This window comes from Neofelis nebulosa, chromosome 3 (assembly GCF_028018385.1).
Source record: "Neofelis nebulosa isolate mNeoNeb1 chromosome 3, mNeoNeb1.pri, whole genome shotgun sequence".
NCBI classification, from domain to species: Eukaryota; Metazoa; Chordata; class Mammalia; order Carnivora; family Felidae; genus Neofelis; species Neofelis nebulosa.
This window is the reverse complement of record NC_080784.1, coordinates 118,389,388-118,407,695: the sequence shown is the minus strand read 5'-3', so window position 1 is coordinate 118,407,695 and position 18,308 is coordinate 118,389,388. Positions and strand designations below refer to the sequence as shown.

At 36.4% G+C, this 18,308-nt stretch overlaps 1 protein-coding gene and 1 long non-coding RNA gene across 3 annotated transcripts in view; one reads left to right on the top strand and one right to left on the bottom strand.

Moving 5' to 3' along the window:
* Positions 1-18,308, top strand: part of GSTCD (glutathione S-transferase C-terminal domain containing) — a 131,159-nt gene that overhangs the window by 89,167 nt on the left and 23,684 nt on the right. For both annotated transcript variants that reach the window (XM_058721751.1, XM_058721752.1), the window contains exons 6-8: positions 13,044-13,159; positions 13,322-13,366; positions 15,678-15,806. In XM_058721751.1, coding sequence (XP_058577734.1) covers positions 13,044-13,159; positions 13,322-13,366; positions 15,678-15,806 — 290 coding nt within the window. The remainder of the gene's footprint in view (positions 1-13,043; positions 13,160-13,321; positions 13,367-15,677; positions 15,807-18,308) is intronic.
* On the bottom strand, positions 12,589-17,108 carry LOC131507237 (uncharacterized). The gene is made up of 3 exons (XR_009259400.1): positions 16,844-17,108; positions 14,001-14,076; positions 12,589-13,374 (listed from the first exon to the last, which is right to left on the bottom strand). It is a non-coding gene; the product is annotated as an uncharacterized LOC131507237 (long non-coding RNA).

The window sequence follows — 18,308 nt, the reverse complement described above, 5'->3', positions numbered from 1 at the left end:
TTCAGTGACTACACACACACACACACACACACACACACACACACGATGAGAATAAATATATATAATTGTAATTATCTTTCTCAAACATCCCTACCTCCTCTCCACCTGAAGACTGCTTAAACAGTTCCCTTATGGAATGCTTTTTCTTTTATTTCCCATGGCTGCTGCTTTTCATTTTGATCTGAGTTTTGTTAACTGCTAAATGAAGCTTTTCTGGACCATCTAATCTAAATATTCACCAAGTTAATTTCAACCATATATGATTTTAATTTTCTCCACATCATTTATCACTTGATTTAATTTTTGTCAAACTCCTTTCACTGGAATCTAAGAGTCTCCCTTGTTCTCCATTGTCTAAGGTCCTAACACCTTGGTAAGTGTTTTAAAAATATGTGCTAAATTAATAAACTACTCTGTAGAGATTATCGTGAAAAAATTTCAGAAAAAAAGAGGGAGATTCAAAATTCCAGTTTAGGAAAAAATGTCAGTTCCTGCTTTCCACTGCCCTACCGAGGCCCTGAACTATTATATCTGTGTATCAGTAAACTCAGGTCTCCCATATGACTCAGTTTCAGTGTGGCTTTGCTCTTTTAGATCTGTCATCTCTTGTGATTGAGGACAGGGCCTGACCACCAACATGTCTCCCATGGTATGTCCTTCCCCTTCCTAGTCTTTTGTATTTCTCCCTTTTCCTCAATCCTACTGGCTAGACCACTTCTAAACACTACTGTTGCTAGACCTATGTGAATATCAATACTTGTCCAGATTTAGTTCCTTTTGAATACTAATTTGGACCACTTTCCCTAGTCCCTACCCATGCCTATTGCTGGGTTAGTCCCCATGCTCTTTTTCTCTCCATCCTCTCTTACTGTTGAGGTCCCAGCATTCTTTAATGTTCTATTTGTATAAGTTAGGATCACAAGATTTGAGACGATCAGAATCAGAAAAGAGTAGGATTGAAATGTAAGACTTTCTTTGAGTTTATGTGGTCCCTATGTAACTTGTAATAACTACCACTGCCTTGGAGTGTTCACTTTGAGGCAGAATGACCTTTTTTTTTTTTTTTTTTTTTTTTGAGAGACAGCACAAGCCAGGGAGGAGGAAGAGGAAGAGAGAGAATCTTAAGCAGGCTCCATGCCCAGTGTGGAGCCCAACGTGGGGCTTGATCTCACGACCATGAGATCATCACTATGAGATCATGACCTGAGCCAAAATCAAGAGTCAGATGTTTAACCAACTGAGCCACTCAGGCACCCCAGTATAAGAACCATTCTTTATTTTGGTTATTGTCATAACACCTAGTGCCATTTCACATATAGTTAGGTGCCTTCATAATACTATTCAATGATGATAATCCTTAAAAGCCCAATGTTAGGATGTCATTCTGGTCATCTATTGCTGCACAAATAATCACCTCAAAGCTTAATGCCTTTAAATAACAATTATTGATTTTATTCACAAACCTGGGATTTAGTATGGCTTGGTGGGAGAGCTTGTCTACTTACACAGTATCAGCTGGGGGAGGGGGGCTTGACTTCCTAAAGTACGGTGCTGTGTTCCAAGAGCAAATGACTCAAAAGACAGAAAGTGGAAGCTGCCAGAAATGGACACAGTTTTGTTTCTGTATTACACTGGTCAAGCAATCATAGAGCTCAGATTCAAGGGAACAGACAAAGAAACCACCTCTTGATGGGAATACTATTTATCAATATAGCATTAATATTATTAGAGAATTTGGGATTATGTCACCTTATATATTCACCATTTTTGTTTTTTTAATGTTTATTCAGTTTTGAAAGACAGAGAGAGACAGAGCATGAACAGGGGAGGGGCAGAGAGAGGAGGAGACACAGAATCTGAAGGAGGCTCCAGGCTCTGAGCTGTCAGCACAGAGCCTGACACGGGGCTCGAACTCATGAACCATGAGATCATGACCTGAGCCTTAGTTGGCCGCTTAATCGACTTAGCCAACCAGGTGGCCCATCATTTTTTTAATCAAAATTAAATATAGTGAGCAAATCAAACAAGAAAATCAGTAGGTCAGATCATAGTAGAAATTCGAATACTACACACAAAAGAAGCCATTTTTTGAAATTGCTTCACTCTGGGAAAGTTAACACTCAACACTTGAAGCTATACTTCAAGTAGAGTATCACTTAACCTAAATACTTTGAAACATACCACACTGGAAGCCAAACTGAGGATTACTTGAATGATATCAAAAAGTTAATAAAGCTATTAACATACCTTGCTGTTGTTAACTTAGGCCTCTGAAAGAGGGAGAATAAATAAATACCTAAACTATTTTTTTAGAGTTCATGGGTTTTTTTGTTGTTGTTCTAAAGCATTTCAGCGTGGTTTTGTGGGCAATTTGGAAGATATTGTGGCTTTTTTTTTTTTTTTTAACTACATTCCAGGGCAAAGTAATGTTTCCTTTGTGTGGTGTAAATAGCGTTTAAATGGAATGAAAATATATATGTTCAATTAACTCTGGGATCTGGTATTCTTAAATCAAAATGTTTTATGCATCTTCGAGAAAAATACTGCAGGAATCAGAAGGTTTTAAAATGTCTACTGTTTATTGTATTTAAGCCCTTCTATAGACAAAACAAGTTTTGACCTGACAAATAATGTGACTACATTTTCTCCAACTTTCTCCCTCAACCCAGCATCTTGCTTAAGTATTTTTTAGTTATTAGATTTTTAAAGATGCTCTAAAATTGGATATGGGAGGATAAAGGTGAGTGCTGTGTTCAGGCAGCATCTGCAGATCTGCCTAACATGAAAGATCTCCCACATCTATTTTCATTTCTTTCCTCGTGGATAATCCGATTTTGCAACAAATTGATTGCTCAACCTCCCCATGTCACTTTTCTATAAAATCAAAAAGGTTGCTACAGTCCCACGGCAAGGAAATCGTCTCTTTCTGGGAAAGGTGACACTCAAAGGTCAATTCATTAAACAGAGTGACTTATGAGACCTCCGAATAATGTCTTGGTGATATATTCCAAAATGTTGAGTCCAAAACTTAAATTGATCTTTTTTACTGGTAAGCCTGCTCTTGGAAATTTTACTTAGAGGAAAATCTGAAATAAACTGCATTTTATGACTGATTCTGAAGAACTACATTTTTCCCCTAAGATGCAATTACTAGGGAAATCCCTCATTTTCTTCCTAGAAAGCACCTCATTTCCTTGAACTCACACATAGCAAAAAGTATCAATGCTGAAATTTTGATATCACAATTAGTCAAAATCATCTGTTTAAGAGGTAGTAAGTCTTAGTGGAAAGAAGACTGAACCTGATGTATAGAAATTCTTGGTTAGAGTCCCAGCTTTACTACTTACCAGTTGTGTGTCTTTGAGCAAGTGCTAAGTTTCAGCAACCTCATTAAGGCTCAGTGTCCTCATTTGTAAAATAAGGAAAATGTCATCCACTCTGACAACCTGACAGTTTGGAGGTTAGATTGTATATCAAATATGCAAGTGCTTAATAAATTGCAAAGCATCTTAAAAACAGGAAGTGTTACCAACCATTTTAGAAACTTTGATGAAATATATATGGATTTTTGTAAGTTGTAGCTTAAAATTTCATTAAAAATATATTGTACAATGTGGTTAATACAGTATATTTTCTAAGCTCAAATAAAATGCTTTGAATTAATTAAACAAGACATAACTTTTTTTAACGTTTATTTATTTTGAGAGAGAGAGAGAGACAGCATGAGCAGGGGAGGAGCAGGAAGGGGTGGGAGGGAGAGAGAGAACCCCAAACAGACTCCATCCTGTCAGTTTGGAGCTTGACTCAGGGCTCCATCTCATAAACCATGAGATCATGACCTGAGCTGAAATCAAGAGTCAGATGCTTAACCAACTAAGCCACCCAGATGCCCCAAGACAACTTTATTAAGGACAGAAACCAAATGTTACACATCTTTGTGTTCCTAACATTGTCTAGACCAGTTAGTTCTATGTAGATCTGGTTGGTTGGGTGATTCATTGGTCAATGATTGACTAAGATTATGTATGAGGTCATTATTCCTCAATTTAGAGAGGAATAAATTGGCCTTTTGTAACATTTTGAATTTCTAATTAGTAATTATTGAATGCTCTAATACTGTGTGTAACAAAATTATGAGAGTGAAAATAACCATCACACTGTTGTTGCACGATTGTTGTCTTCATAGGCTACACTGTGGTGTGTGTAAATGGGTTGGGGTGGGGAAAGAGGAAGAAGGTTATCAGATCATTAGTATCCCTTGTTGTAAGAAAGTTGTCACTGTGGGGTTAGCATGGCTAAGAGGATTCATGATGCTAGCCTGCAAGTAACTTTGAAAAATGTAAATCAAAGGACTTTTCTAAATGTTTAGTGTTTCCAGTAAGTAATCTCCAAAATTTAGAGCAAAATCGTGCTAAAGTGTAAATTTTATGTTGCTGCTTATTTTCATGCACCAACACGAGTTTCTTTAGGAATTTCATTCCTGCCTTTCTAGCTCTTTCCAGTTTTTCTTTAAATTCCAGTTAGTTAATATACAGTGTAATACTAGTTTCAGGTATACAATTTAGTGATTCAGCACCTACATACAACACCTGGTGCTCACCACAAGTGCACTTTTTAATCTTCATCACCTACTTGACCCATTCCCCCCCCCCCCCACTTGCCTCCCCTCTGGTAACCTTCAGTTTGTTCTCTACAGTTAAAAGTCTGTTTGTTAGTTTGCCTCTCTTTCTTTTTTTCCCATGCTCGTTTGTTTCTTAAATTCCACCTATGAGTGAAATCATATGGTGTTTGTCTTTCTCTGACTTATTTCACTTAGCATAATACTGTCTAGCTCCATCCACATCATTGCAAATGGCAGGATTTCTTTTTTTTTTTTTTTTATGTCTGAGTAGTATTCCATTATATATATATCCCATTATATATATTATATATAATATATATCCCATCATGTATATATATATATATGTATATACATACATACATATGTGTATATATATCTATATATATATACAACGTCTTTATCCATTCATCAGTCAATGGACATTTGTGCTGTTTCCATGGTTTGACTATTGTAGATAATGCTGCTATAAACATCAGGGTGCATATAGTCCTTTGAATTAGTATTTTTGTATGCTTTGGGTAAATACCCAGTAGTGCAATTTTGCTGGAGCACAGTGTGGTTCTATTTTTAACTTTTTGAGGAACTTCCACGCTGTTTTCCACAGTCACTGCATCAGTTTGCATTCCTACCAACAATGTATGAGGGTTCCTTTTTCTCCATATCCTTGCTAACACCTGTTTCTTGTGTTGTTGATTTTAGCCATTCTGACAGGTGTGAGGTGATACTCATTGTACCTTTGGTTTGTATTTCCTTGATGATGAATGATAATTGAGCATCTTTTCATGTGTCTCTTGGCCATCTGGATGTCTTCTTTGGAAAAATGTCTATTCATATCTTCTGTCCATTTTTTAATTGGTTTATTCATTTTGGATGTGTCAGATATGTCATTTGCAAATAACTTCTCCTATCTCATAGGTTGCCTTTTAGTTTGATTGTTTCTGTCACTGTGCAGAAGATTTTTATTTTGATGAAGTCTCAAGTTTATATTTGCTTGTGTTTCCCTTGCCTCAGGAGACATATGTAGTAAGAAGTTGCTCCGGACAAAGTTAAAGAGATTATTGCCCATGTTCTCCTTTAGCATTTTAATGGTTTCCTGTCTCACATTTAGGCATTTAATCCATTTTAAATTTTTGTCTAGCTTTTGTTTTTTTGTTTTTTTTTTTTAAATTTTTTTTTCAACGTTTTTTATTTATTTTTGGGACAGAGAGAGACAGAGCATGAACGGGGGAGGGGCAGAGAGAGAGGGAGACACAGAATCGGAAACAGGCTCCAAGCTCTGAGCCATCAGCCCAGAGCCCGACGCGGGGCTCGAACTCACGGACCGCGAGATCGTGACCTGGCTGAAGTCGGACGCTTAACCGACTGCGCCACCCAGGCGCCCCAAGTCTAGCTTTTGATATAGCTTTAAATAGCTGCTTTCTTATTCCTTCACCAAAGTTCTCAGAAACTTTTCCATTCCCATCTAAAACTTTTGTAGTTGACTTCTTTTACTATTTCAACAAATATCAGCATAGCATTGATAGCTAACTTGTTTTCATGCTTAGTACCTGCAGAAGTCAGCATGTGACCTTAAAATCTAACTTGTCTTAATTCTACACAAAATGAATTCATTAAACTTTTATTTATCACCTGTTATGTGCCTATCAGTCTCCTAACACTCTTTCCATTAAATTGCACCCAAGTTCATCTACTCTGGAAAAATCATCTGTATCTACTTCAGAGAAATAGAAGCAATTTTAGCTAATGGTTCTTTTGATAGTTAATATAATTAATTATGCCTATATACCATTTAAAAAAAATTTTGAGATATAATTGACATACATTATTTTAGTTTCAGGTGTGCAACATAATGATTCAATATTGGTATGCATGGTCAAATGATCACCACAATAAGTCGAGTTAACATCCGTAACCATACATAGTTATAGAATTTTTTTTTCTGGTGATGAGAACTTCTAGGATCTACTCTATTAGCAACTTCCAGATATACAATACAGTATTATTAGGTATAGTTGCCATGCTATACATTACATCCTCATGCTTGTTTATTTTGTAGCTGGAAGTTTGTACCTTTTGACCCCCTTCACGCATTTTGCCTCCTCCCACCCCCACCTCTGGCAACTACCAAACTATTCTTTAGATTCCACATATAAATGAGATCATATGATATTTGTCTGACATATTTCATTTAACAAATGCCCTCAAGGTCCATCCTTTTTGTCTCAAAATGGCAAGACTGCATTCTTTTGGATAAGTGAATAATATTCAATTGTATGTCTGTATACCACATTTAATCCATTATCTGTTGATGGACACTTAGGTGGTTTCCATATCTTGACTATTATAAATAAAGCTGCAATGAACATAGTGGTGCATATATCTTTTTTTTTTTAATGTTTATTTATTTTTGAGAGAGAGACACAGAGTGTGAGTGGAGGAGGGGCAGAGAAAGAGGAAGATACAGAATCCGAAGCAGACTCCAGGCTCTGAGTTGTCAGCACAGAGCCCGACACCAGGCTCGAACTCACAAACCACCAGATCAACACTGACTGAAGTCAGACACTTAACCAGCTGAGCCACACAGGCACTCTGGGTGGTGCATGTATCTTTTTCAGTTAGTGTTCTCATTTTCTTCAGATGAATACCCAGAAGCGTATGATAAAATTTTTTTTTCACTAGTTAACCATAGTAGTGCTTTTTAGTATAAAAGATTAGTTCTTTTGGGTAGTAACAAAGAGTTTTAAAAAGTTCCATTTTCTCTTTGTCTTTAAAAACAATTATTACAGGGCGCCTGGGTGGCGCAGTCGGTTAAGCGTCCGACTTCAGCCAGGTCACGATCTCGCGGTCCGTGAGTTCGAGCCCCGCGTCAGGCTCTGGGCTGATGGCTCGGAGCCTGGAGCCTGTTTCCGATTCTGTGTCTCCCTCTCTCTCTGCCCCTCCCCCATTCATGCTCTGTCTCTCTCTGTCCCAAAAATAAATAAAAAAAAAAGTTGAAAAAAAAAAAAATTAAAAAAAAAAAAAACAATTATTACAAAAGTACTAAATGTAAACATTGTCAGGAGCAAGGAAAACTGGTAGGGTCCCTGGGTTCTAAAGCAAGAAAATAGGTTTCAAGCAGAGGGAACAAATTTTTAAAGCCACCACCTCACTGACCTTGATAAATTCAAGGAACTCACCATTGTTTAGAAAGGCTGGAATATGGGGGGATATATAAGAAAGTTCCAGAAGATGAGTTTGGCAAAGTAATGGGGCCCAGATCACTAGAGACCTTATTTTCTTAACAAGAAGTCAATTTTTTTTTTCTTAAGCCAACGAGGTGACTTTAAAGGTATTTTAAGCAAAGAAGAGATATTTTAATGGGTAAATTTGGAAGGGACTTTAGTTAATATATACAGGAAAAGCATACTTTATGACAAGCTATGGCACAAAAGATAGGACCTAATGAGCATAACATTTCAGAGCAATGCCAAGGGAAGGGAGCCTGGGAAGGAGAGTGAGAAGGAGAATCCTATAAGGAGTCCAAGTGCTTTCTTGATCTAGAACACCAGGGTTCAAAATGAGTCAGTGAGTTTCAATGAGTTAATTCTATTTCATTTTCTTAAGTAAGTTACTTAATGACAACTAGCATTAGTTGAGGTTGAATGCTTCAGAGAATTTTATTAATGATACGATCTGATTTGAGGGTATACTCTATCCTGAATAAAAATGATGCAGGCTAGCATTATAAGAGACCATCTTTAATATATAACAATGTAAAAATAGTAGTGCTGTCTATTCGAGTAGAACTTGTCTCTAAGGAGCTCTAAGCACATTAAATATTAAAGTGAGGCCATGTTTTCTCTACAGCACAGACAGGCAAAATAACAAGCAATGCTCTTTCCCATCTGGTCCTGCCTGTAATTTCAGATCTACTTACGTTCTGCCACTTTTTCATTGATCCTCATTTTTAAGCGCATGAGCTAATTGAGGTTTTCCCCTAAATATGCCATATCGTTCTTAGCATGCTTTCCTTGCCATCCTATCTGGTGAGTTTCTGTTCCTCCTTAAAGACTCAGTGAAATGCCCCAAGTGTCTGTAAGTCCCTCTGTGAAGTCTCAATTATTTTCAATGCACATACATTTATTTTCCTTTATATAGTCCTTTTTATAGTCCTTTATTTTCGGTGCACATATATTTGCACATAATGAACACCTATCCCTTCTTTTTAGATACTGTTCCCTAAGGACAGGGACTATGTCTTAGTCACCCTGAGATATGTCCTCAGCATACAGACAGGTGCTGAGCATAGTAGGTGCCTAAGTGACTATTCCAAGCATGAAAACCATAGGCTACCCTGGGGCTAGGACCTGGGTTTCACTGTCTAGGGCCCTGTACAACATAAGTGACCATTCATCAGCTTGTCTTAAAGCCTCCCAAAAACAGTAAAATTTGCGGTTGCCCCTTTCCTCTGACCAGAGGTCCTGTCAGTGCCACTTTGTCTATTTGGTTGTCTTGTGCCTTCTCTAGAAGAGAATAGCTCTGCTACATCCATGACTGATAAAGAAATTTGCTCTTTTGATTTTATAACTTTCCAAACAAAAAGCATGTTTTTAAAAATCTCTACATCATTAGTTTTAGCCTTTTTTGTCTTCATATTTAATGATAATTTTTTAAAAAACTTATAGAATGTGGTTGGTGTGCTCTAGCTCAAAGAAAATACTTTGAAAACAAAGCAGCAAATGAATCTTTAGTAAAGAAGTCAAACGTGTATCCAGGCACCCAACTGCTTTCCTTTTACCAGGAAGTCGTGACATTTAAGATGCTTTGTTGCTTTGGACTAAGAAATAAAAAATCAAGAACAGCATGATCTTGAGCATAATTTTAGACTGAGCAGGTATCCTGGCTACAAATGTGCACATTTCCTATCTAGGATATTGTTTTAAATTTTATTTTCCTTATTTGATGCTTTGGACTGGTGTTCCAATAAAGCTCTTCCTTCACTTAAAAATTGACTCTTTTATCTTTGTATTTTCTTTTTGGGCACTGCAAACAACACTGAAGTTGTCTAAATAATCAGGTTCCTCCTAACTTGAATTAGACAAGGAAAAGACTTGACTTTCACTGTGGGAGAATTACATCACAGAACAAATGACATCATTTGCATTAAAACACCTGATCATTTGATTCTTGAGTTTCTTTTTCAGTGATGACACTTAAAGAACCAGCATTTTTAGTCAAACTAAAAATAGATTGTAAATTTATGCTTATAAATGGTGTCTTAGGCAGAAGAATGTTAGCTAAAAATAGAAAGTGGGATTTAATTTTTAAATTAATGCCATGTCTCAAAATACCACTTTCTAACCTCGTTCAATGTATTTGAGATCCTGTTCGTGTTTCCAGGAGCTTCAAAACTGGAATGGGGAGGAGGAATGCTTTGTTAAAGGTGGCTTTTCCATAAAGCATCTGGGCATTATGCTACTGTGTTTTTAACTCAATCTGTGAGAGTATGTGCAGCTTAATAGTGCCTATTTATTTATTTAATATTTATTTATTGGGGGGGGGGGCAGAGAGAGAGGGAAAGAGAGAATCCAAAGCAGGCTCCACACTGTCAGTACAGACCCCAACGTGGGACTCAAACCCATGAAACTTGAGACTGTGACCTGAGTCGAAATCAAGAGTCTGATGCTTGACTGAGCCACCCTGGCTCCCTAATAGTGTCTATTTAAACACAACCCTGAAAATTACCCCTTTGCCTTCAAACTTCATTTCAGCGTGAATTCTTTATATGCAAAGATGGAATCTCAGCAAGAAAAACAAATCTTCATCAACCTTTGCTTTTGAAACAAACCTAGGAAAGTTAGATAATTCTAAACATCTAGTAGAAATAATGGTACCAAACTGGATGTTAATTAGTTATTCCATTAAATAAATGTTTTTTTCTCCTTGTTCTTAACAAAGGTAATTTCTTTTGACTTTATGAAAAATCCTTTGGCTAAGAAATGTTAAGAAATCCACAAAGCTGAGACTAAAATGTTTGTGCTCATTTCTTGCCTCTTGGTGGTTTCCTCAAAAGGTAGCATTTGTGACTAGCTTTCCCACAGGGCTCAGAAATATTTTTCCCTTTTTGCCCTCTAACTCCCCTGCTTCCTCTTGTTGCTTTCCCTCTTCCAAATTAGAACTGCATTGCTAAAAGAAATTAGGTGGAGAGGTGCCTGGGTGCCTCAGTTGGTTGAATGTCTAACTCTTGATCTCAGCTTGGGTCTTGATCTCAGGATCATGGGTTCAGACCCCATGTTGTGCTCCACACTGGATGTGGAACCTACTTAAAAAAAATTAGGTGGATTGGAATGCCTGGGTGGCTCAGTTGGTTGACCGTCCGACTTCGGCTCAGGTCATTATCTCGCAGTCTGTGAGTTCAAGCTCCATGTCAGGCTCTGTGCTGACAGCTCAGAGCGTGGAGCCTGCTTTGGATTCTGTGTCTCCCTCTTTCTCTGCCCCTCTCCCACTCATGCGCTGTCTCTCTCTCTCTGTCAAAAATAAATAAACCTTAAAAAAAATTAAGTGGATTTATGAATGGATGGATAGATGAATAAAAGTGTGATAAACCAGGGGCACCTGGGTGGTTCAGTCAGTTAGGTGTTGGATTCTTGATTTCAGATCGGTCATGATCTTGCAGTTTGTGAGTTCAAGCCTCTCAACAGGCTCTGCACTAACAGTGTGGACCCTGCTTGGGATTCTCTCTTTCTTTCTCTCTCTCTCTCTTTCTCTCTCTCTGCCCCTCCCCTGCTCACACACTCTCTCTCAAAATAAATAAACTTTTAAATTTTTTTTTAAAAAGAGTGTGTTAAACCAAATATAGTAAGCTGTTAATGGTAGAATCTAGGTGGAGGTTATAAAGGCAGTCACTGTAAGATTCTTTCAACTTGGCTGTGTTGAAAATTGTCATAATCTTTTAGGGGTGGTTATCCAGGAAGGATAGGCTGACAGGAGCTTTCACATATTTTGTTTAAATTTTTCACAATTATATTATTAGAGAAAAATGAAAATAAAGCTACATGAAACTGTCTTCACAAATGAAATCACCAGACTATTGGTTTAAAGGCCCTTTATGTTTGAAATTCACATTAGGGCACACTAAATAATTAAGAATGTGTACAGTGATTTAGCTGTATGACGATGATCACATTATTACAATAGGAGATTGGTTATATAAGTATGGCATATATAGTCAATGAAATACTATGCAGCCATTAAAACTTATGGTACAGAAATAAATACACTGACATGGAAAGAGTTATAATGTTTTATATACTATCTTCAATATTATGAATTTCTAGATACACCTGGAAGTATGTGTATACAAAGATATTTGCTCTGAATTATTAGATTATGGATCTTTTCTCTCATATTTTTTCACATATTTTTTATTTTTTCCTAGAATAAAGATTTTCCAGTATTTTTATTTTAGTAACATTAGAAAGAAGGAAAACAGAAAAGAGAATAAAAGGAAAAAAAGCCAGGCTATTTTTCTGTGAAAATGGAGCAGGGAAACCTTGGTATCTGTAAATAACTTTTGATCAAGCCAAAAGATTATCTGGGTTTTTCCTTTTATCTATATCAATGAAATCTGCTCTCTATATTTTCTTAATCTTGCTCTTACAAAAAGTGCATTTGAAACATGTAAAAACAAATAATTTCATTCATTCTTCTGAAGTTATTTTCATGGACTTAACTAGTAGCTTTGAAGGAAAGTTAAGATATTTTCATGCTGTTAGGCCCAAGGCATTTCATACTTGGAAATGCCCTATCTTTAATCTCTATTGCATTAGATTTCTGTGTCTGACTCATAAGGAAAGGAAGCTTCAAAGCTGAAATGGTAAAATCTAATTTCTCTCTAAATACACTAAGCATTGATACATTTCCGACAATGTGACACCTATGTCCCAAGTATCCTCACCAAAATAACTAAGAGTTCAAGGACATGCTGATTAAATAGTAAGAATGTTTTTATTTATTATAAATCTGTTTTGTCCAAGGAGATTTAAACAATGAGCTAGAATTAGGTAATCTTTGCAATATGTCTCTGGTAGAGATAGAGGGAAGGGACTGTGACTCTTAACTTTTATTCATCCAGTAAACATTTACTCAGCACTTTGTGTATGACTCTGCGATTAATATTTCACTTATTGTTTCCTCTCTAGAAGATGTTTTTTCAATGACAATCGAAAGAAAAATTGGATGTGAATAAAAGTAAAAATATGCATAGAGAGATTTCATTTCTGGGTTCCAGGTCTCTGGTCCTCTCCTCATGGATTATGTGGAATTTGTAACTCATTTATATATTCACCCCTCTTCCTGGACGCCGGCCATCCATTCTCTGAGTGCCTTCTCACTCTCTCACAATGCCTACCATTTCATTGTCTTCACTTCTTGTCTTCCCCAGGCAAAATGTCCAGTGATCGCGCTTTAAGGAAGCAACAGCAGTTAAACAACCTTGTTTATGTGGTGACAAGTCAGGCCAAACCCGGTGACAGAATTGTGGATTTCTGCAGCGGCGGGGTATTATGTCTCTCCTCTTATTCTCTTCAGCCTTCCCCCGACTATGTGACTTTACTGTATTACATTCAGAGTCATGTTTTTATTTGGCAAGACTGATGTCTCAGAATGAGAAGAAAGCATTAAGGACCCGAGTTAACTTGTTTCTTTTTCTGCCTTCTCCAGGGCCATGTTGGCATTGTCCTTGCTCACATGCTGCCATCATGCCAGGTAAAAATCTGAATAGCAGATAAAGGGAAACATTGGAAAACTATGCAATTCAGTTAGCTGAGTCTTACCCCTTCCCTTTGAATTTATAAGCGTTCATTCAGGTCACATATGTGGCACAGATTTTTTTTTTTTTTTTGGTCTTTGAACTAAACTTCTAAGAATCTTTAAAAAAGTAAAGTAGGACCACAGTACAGTTTTAACTTTTATAAAAGGGTTATAAATTTCTTTAAAGTTTATTTATTTATTTTGAAAGAGACCAAGACAACCTGAGTGGGGAGGGGCAGAGCCCAGCTGCAGAGCCCAGCAGAGCCTGACATTGAGCTCGAACTCACCAACCGTGAGATCATGACCTGAGCCAAAATCAAGAGTTGGAAGCTTAACCAACTGAGCCACACAGGGGCCCCTGAAAGGGTTATATTTTTAAATAATTTATAGAAGAAATAACGATTCTGTGGTTAAATAAAATAATGAATGATGAAACTAGTTTAATTGTCAACATAATTTTATACTGGAAATACTAGCTTCTGACCCTTGTTAAGCATATCCTTTCAGTATCTTGATTTTTATCCATTGTATCAAAATTGTAACAGCAATAACAAAATTTGTCAAAGAAAAAAATAAACTCTAAATTTACCACACTCATCCATCAAATGCTTTTCTCCCCATATTCTTAACATCATTGTCCATGAGGGTGCTTCTTACTGCAGATTCTGAAAAATGCAAAAACAATTTTAGTCACCAGCTTTCACTCAGTATGTTTTTCCCTATTACAAATAGTTTCAAATATCATTATTAAAATATCACTAAAATGTGACTACATAGTATGTTTTTAAGTAAATGTACCACAGTTTATGCAGTGGTTGCCACTATTTGTTAGAAGTTTGTTATTTTTAGTCTTCTGTCATATGAAATCATTTCCTCACAATGACCATCTTTTAGCATAAAAGTCTAGAATTTAATGTATTTAAAAAAATATAAATCAGCAGGTGGGGGAGAGGGGAAAATTGGTGATGGGCATTGAGGAGGGCACTTATTGGGATGAGCACTGGGGTTGCATGGAAGCCAATTTAACAATAGATTATATTTTAAAAAAAATACAAATCAAATGGGGCAGATTCTTTGCTTGTGAACTTTCTAGAAGGTGTAAAATAATCATAGTGATTCCTTGCAGAAGGGAAAGATGAGCATAGACTGGCCAGAAAGACATGTAACAGAAAGATGGGGAATGGAAGGGCATTATTCTTTCCCTTCCTTAGAAAATGAGAGGCAAAATGAACAAGGAATCCTGGGAAAAAATAGCAGGTGTCTGTTTCATTATCAAGGAAAGTAACATTTTTCTTGGTTGGAGTTAGAGGAAGAAAGCTCATAGAGTAGAATCCTGGAGAAACAAAGGCAGAGATATGGGGTCTTTTCCCCCTTCCCAACAATTCTGGAAACTTAGAGACATTGAGCCTGGAGAGGGGAAATCTTGGATAGAATAATGAATGGCCAGAAAGCCTTAAACCAAGTATACTCTGACAGGTTTTTTTATACAAAGGGACCCAGGATGTTTCTGTGAAGACAAGCATAAGGACAAAATAAGGGTAGAATTAGAGATGATAGTGATGAAAGGGACTTAATTCTGCCCACTTTTCTCTCTCTAGACCTGTAATCCTTTCCAATCTTCATTGGCCTGCATTCCTAGAGACTCCTAACTGGTTACCCTTCCTTCTGCCTCACCCCCACCAATCCATACTACACATTGCAGCAACGGAACCTTCTCTTATCACATGATCTGGCTCCTGTTACCTCTCCAGACTCAATTCTACCCTCCACACCCTGTCCCCCACTCTGCATCACCACCACGCACCATGCCCAGAGACACCAATGTTCTCAGTTTTTCAAACACCCTGTGTCTGTCTCACTTCCCACTTCATGCATGTTTCTCTCTCTGCTTGAAACACTCCTCCATTGCTCCAGCTAGTTTCTATTCATTGTTCAGGCCTCAGCTTCTATATTATTTTCCGTGTTAAATGGCTGAAACCTTCCTTAGTCATCAAGTCTGAGTGCTGTGATGACACATGATATGTCTTTCATTAAACACTTACCACTGTATTGTAATTGCCTGTTTCTCTTCTATCACTCCATCCATAAGGTGCAAGAACTCAAGGACCTTGTTCAGTTTTGTAACACGCTATCTGGTGTACTTCCTGGCACAGGACAAGAATCAATGAATATGTTCTACATGAAAGCTTAAATGCAGTAATAATATTTTGCCTTAATGTCTGAATTATGTTACTGAATGTACCTTTGTTTCCTGGATGAAATCTAGGTTACGTTAATAGAAAACAAGGAACTATCATTAATTCGTGCTAAGAAGAGAAGTGATGAACTAGGTTTAAGCAACATTTGGTTCATTCAAGCAAATATGGAATATTTTACAGGGATGTTTAATATTGGGGTAAGTAATCAAACAATTTCAATTTCTTCAGTTAATTAAGAAAAATTATATGCCTTAGACTAAATAAAGGAGATACTTTTATATTCTTTGCTAGCAAGTTTATAACTTGTGTTTTCTACTATTTATGAAGTATAGCACATTAATGAGTATGATTTCATTCATAGCACTTCACCATTATGTGACCGAGGTAACATTTGTTCCTCTCCCAGATATGAACTTAATTTTCTCACTGCAGAATCCCCAGTGCCTAAAACTATGTTTGACATGTAGCAAGTGCTTACAAATAGTTATCAATGGAATGAATGAATGATTTCTAATGACAATGACTTCCCTTGGTTTATTTTACATTTTTAAAAGATAATGAAAGAAAAACAAAGAAATGTTACTGTTATTCCTTGTATTTGTTTTATTTGTTTTTAATTTTTTTAATGTTTATTTTTGAGAGAAAGAGAGAGAGACAGAGCGGGAACAGGGGAAGGGCAGAGAAAGAGGGAGACACAGAATCTGAAACAGGCTCCAGGCTCTGAGCTGTGAGCACAGAGCCCAACACGGGCTGGAACCCATGAACCTTGAGATTGTGACCTGAGCCAAAGTCAGAAGCTCAACAGACTGAAGCACCTAGGCACACCTCCTTGTATTTCTTTTAAATACTTTTTTCTTATTATTAATGAACAATATGCTCAATACAGAAAAATACGTAATAATATAAAGAAGAATCACCAGTATTTCAACTACTGAAAAAATGAATACCGTCGAAAACCTTTGGTCTTTATATATTCTTGCACACATACAAATGCATGTTTATACATATGTTACTATCATTGACATCATACTGCATAGATCTTGGTTTACTGAATATTGTCATAAATCTTTCCCCTACTCATCAATAATGTTTCTTTTTCTTCATGTTGTTATAATGTGTAATTATTACTATGATGGATATCTTATGCGTTAAGACTTTGATATGTTTGCCAAATCACTTTCTAGGAAAATTGTGCTAATCTGCACTCCCGACTGTGTGTGTTCACACAACATACACAATAGGAAGGTCTAGCTGGAACTCTTCTTCAATTTCAGAAACTCAGACTTTCGTAGTTCTTATAATTTTTGTCCAGTGAGGTTCATTTCTTAGTTATCCACTACTGAAAATTTGTGGGGTTTGTTATCTTTTGCAGCAAAAATGTATGCAGTTTGTTTCCTTTGTAGACATGATCCAGATGGGTTATGTCAAGCCAAGCCTATAGGAAGAGAAGTAAGCTATTAATAAGGAAATTCAGGAAAACGCAGATATCCGAAACAGCAAATTCAAATTGATTATATATTTCTGTGCAACCTAAAATTTACGTAAATGTTGATGTAAAGGTTAAAACTTCTCCCACGAAATGAGCCATTAAGCCAATGCCCATGTTACCAGTACACCAGGCATAATATTTAAGGTGACAAGATATTGCTACCCATTTACTCAACTCTCAAATTACAAAATTCGCATCTTATCAGCCACATGTCTCCTTAGCCTTCTGTGGCTTATGGGTGCTAAAACATTCTGGCATATTCTTGTAACTTGCAAGGTCATAATTCACTAACACCAACTGAAAATGTTTATGTCTTTTTTGATGTGATATTTTCTCTATATTTCATAATAATATAGTCATAATGGCCTTTTTCTTTCATAATTACTTTTGTCAAAATATATAGAAAATTAATTAAAATTACTTGGAAGATTAAACCAAAATTAGATTTACTCACAAGAAAATAATTTTCCCCAGGAAGATAATTGAGGTATTGTCACTAGATAAATCAAACTGATTGCATCAGTGGCTCCAACTCTTAAATAGATTACAGTGAAAATAGTGTAGCCAGAGAGGAAATTAGAATAACTAGGTATTGGAAATGCATTAAAACTGCATTAATCCATGATCTGGTGATATTTTCAATAAGGGTTTAGTTAGCATTTATCTTTGCTTAGTAAATACCTTTTCCTTTTACCATTTTTCTTTAGATGTAACAATAATGATGTAAACTAGATTTTAAGGAGAGAATCTTAAAGTCTTGGAACCAGCTATGTTTAGGAACTTTAAACAAATCATATATATATATGTGTGTGTGTGTGTGTGTGTGTGTGTGTGTGTGTGTGTGTGTATCTTCCACCTACTGTACCTGCCCAACATAACCAGAATCAATGAGGTAATGTTATTTGTTCCAAAGGGTCATTTTGTAATTTCTGACTCACACTGTACTTATTTGAGAAATATATAATCCTTAGAAATACAAATGCCTGATAAGCTTATAAAAACATTTAAAGTCTCAATACATTTTAACTTGAACAACAACAATATTCCATTCATGCTTTTAATATTTGTAAAGATTTTTGAAAAATATGCTCATTGACTGCAGGGCTTCAGCGAGATAAGCCTAATCATATAGGAGTTTTACATTTTTACTTTACATGATATTTGCAATGATTTGTTAATGACATAAAAATTAGTTACAGTGGTAAACAAA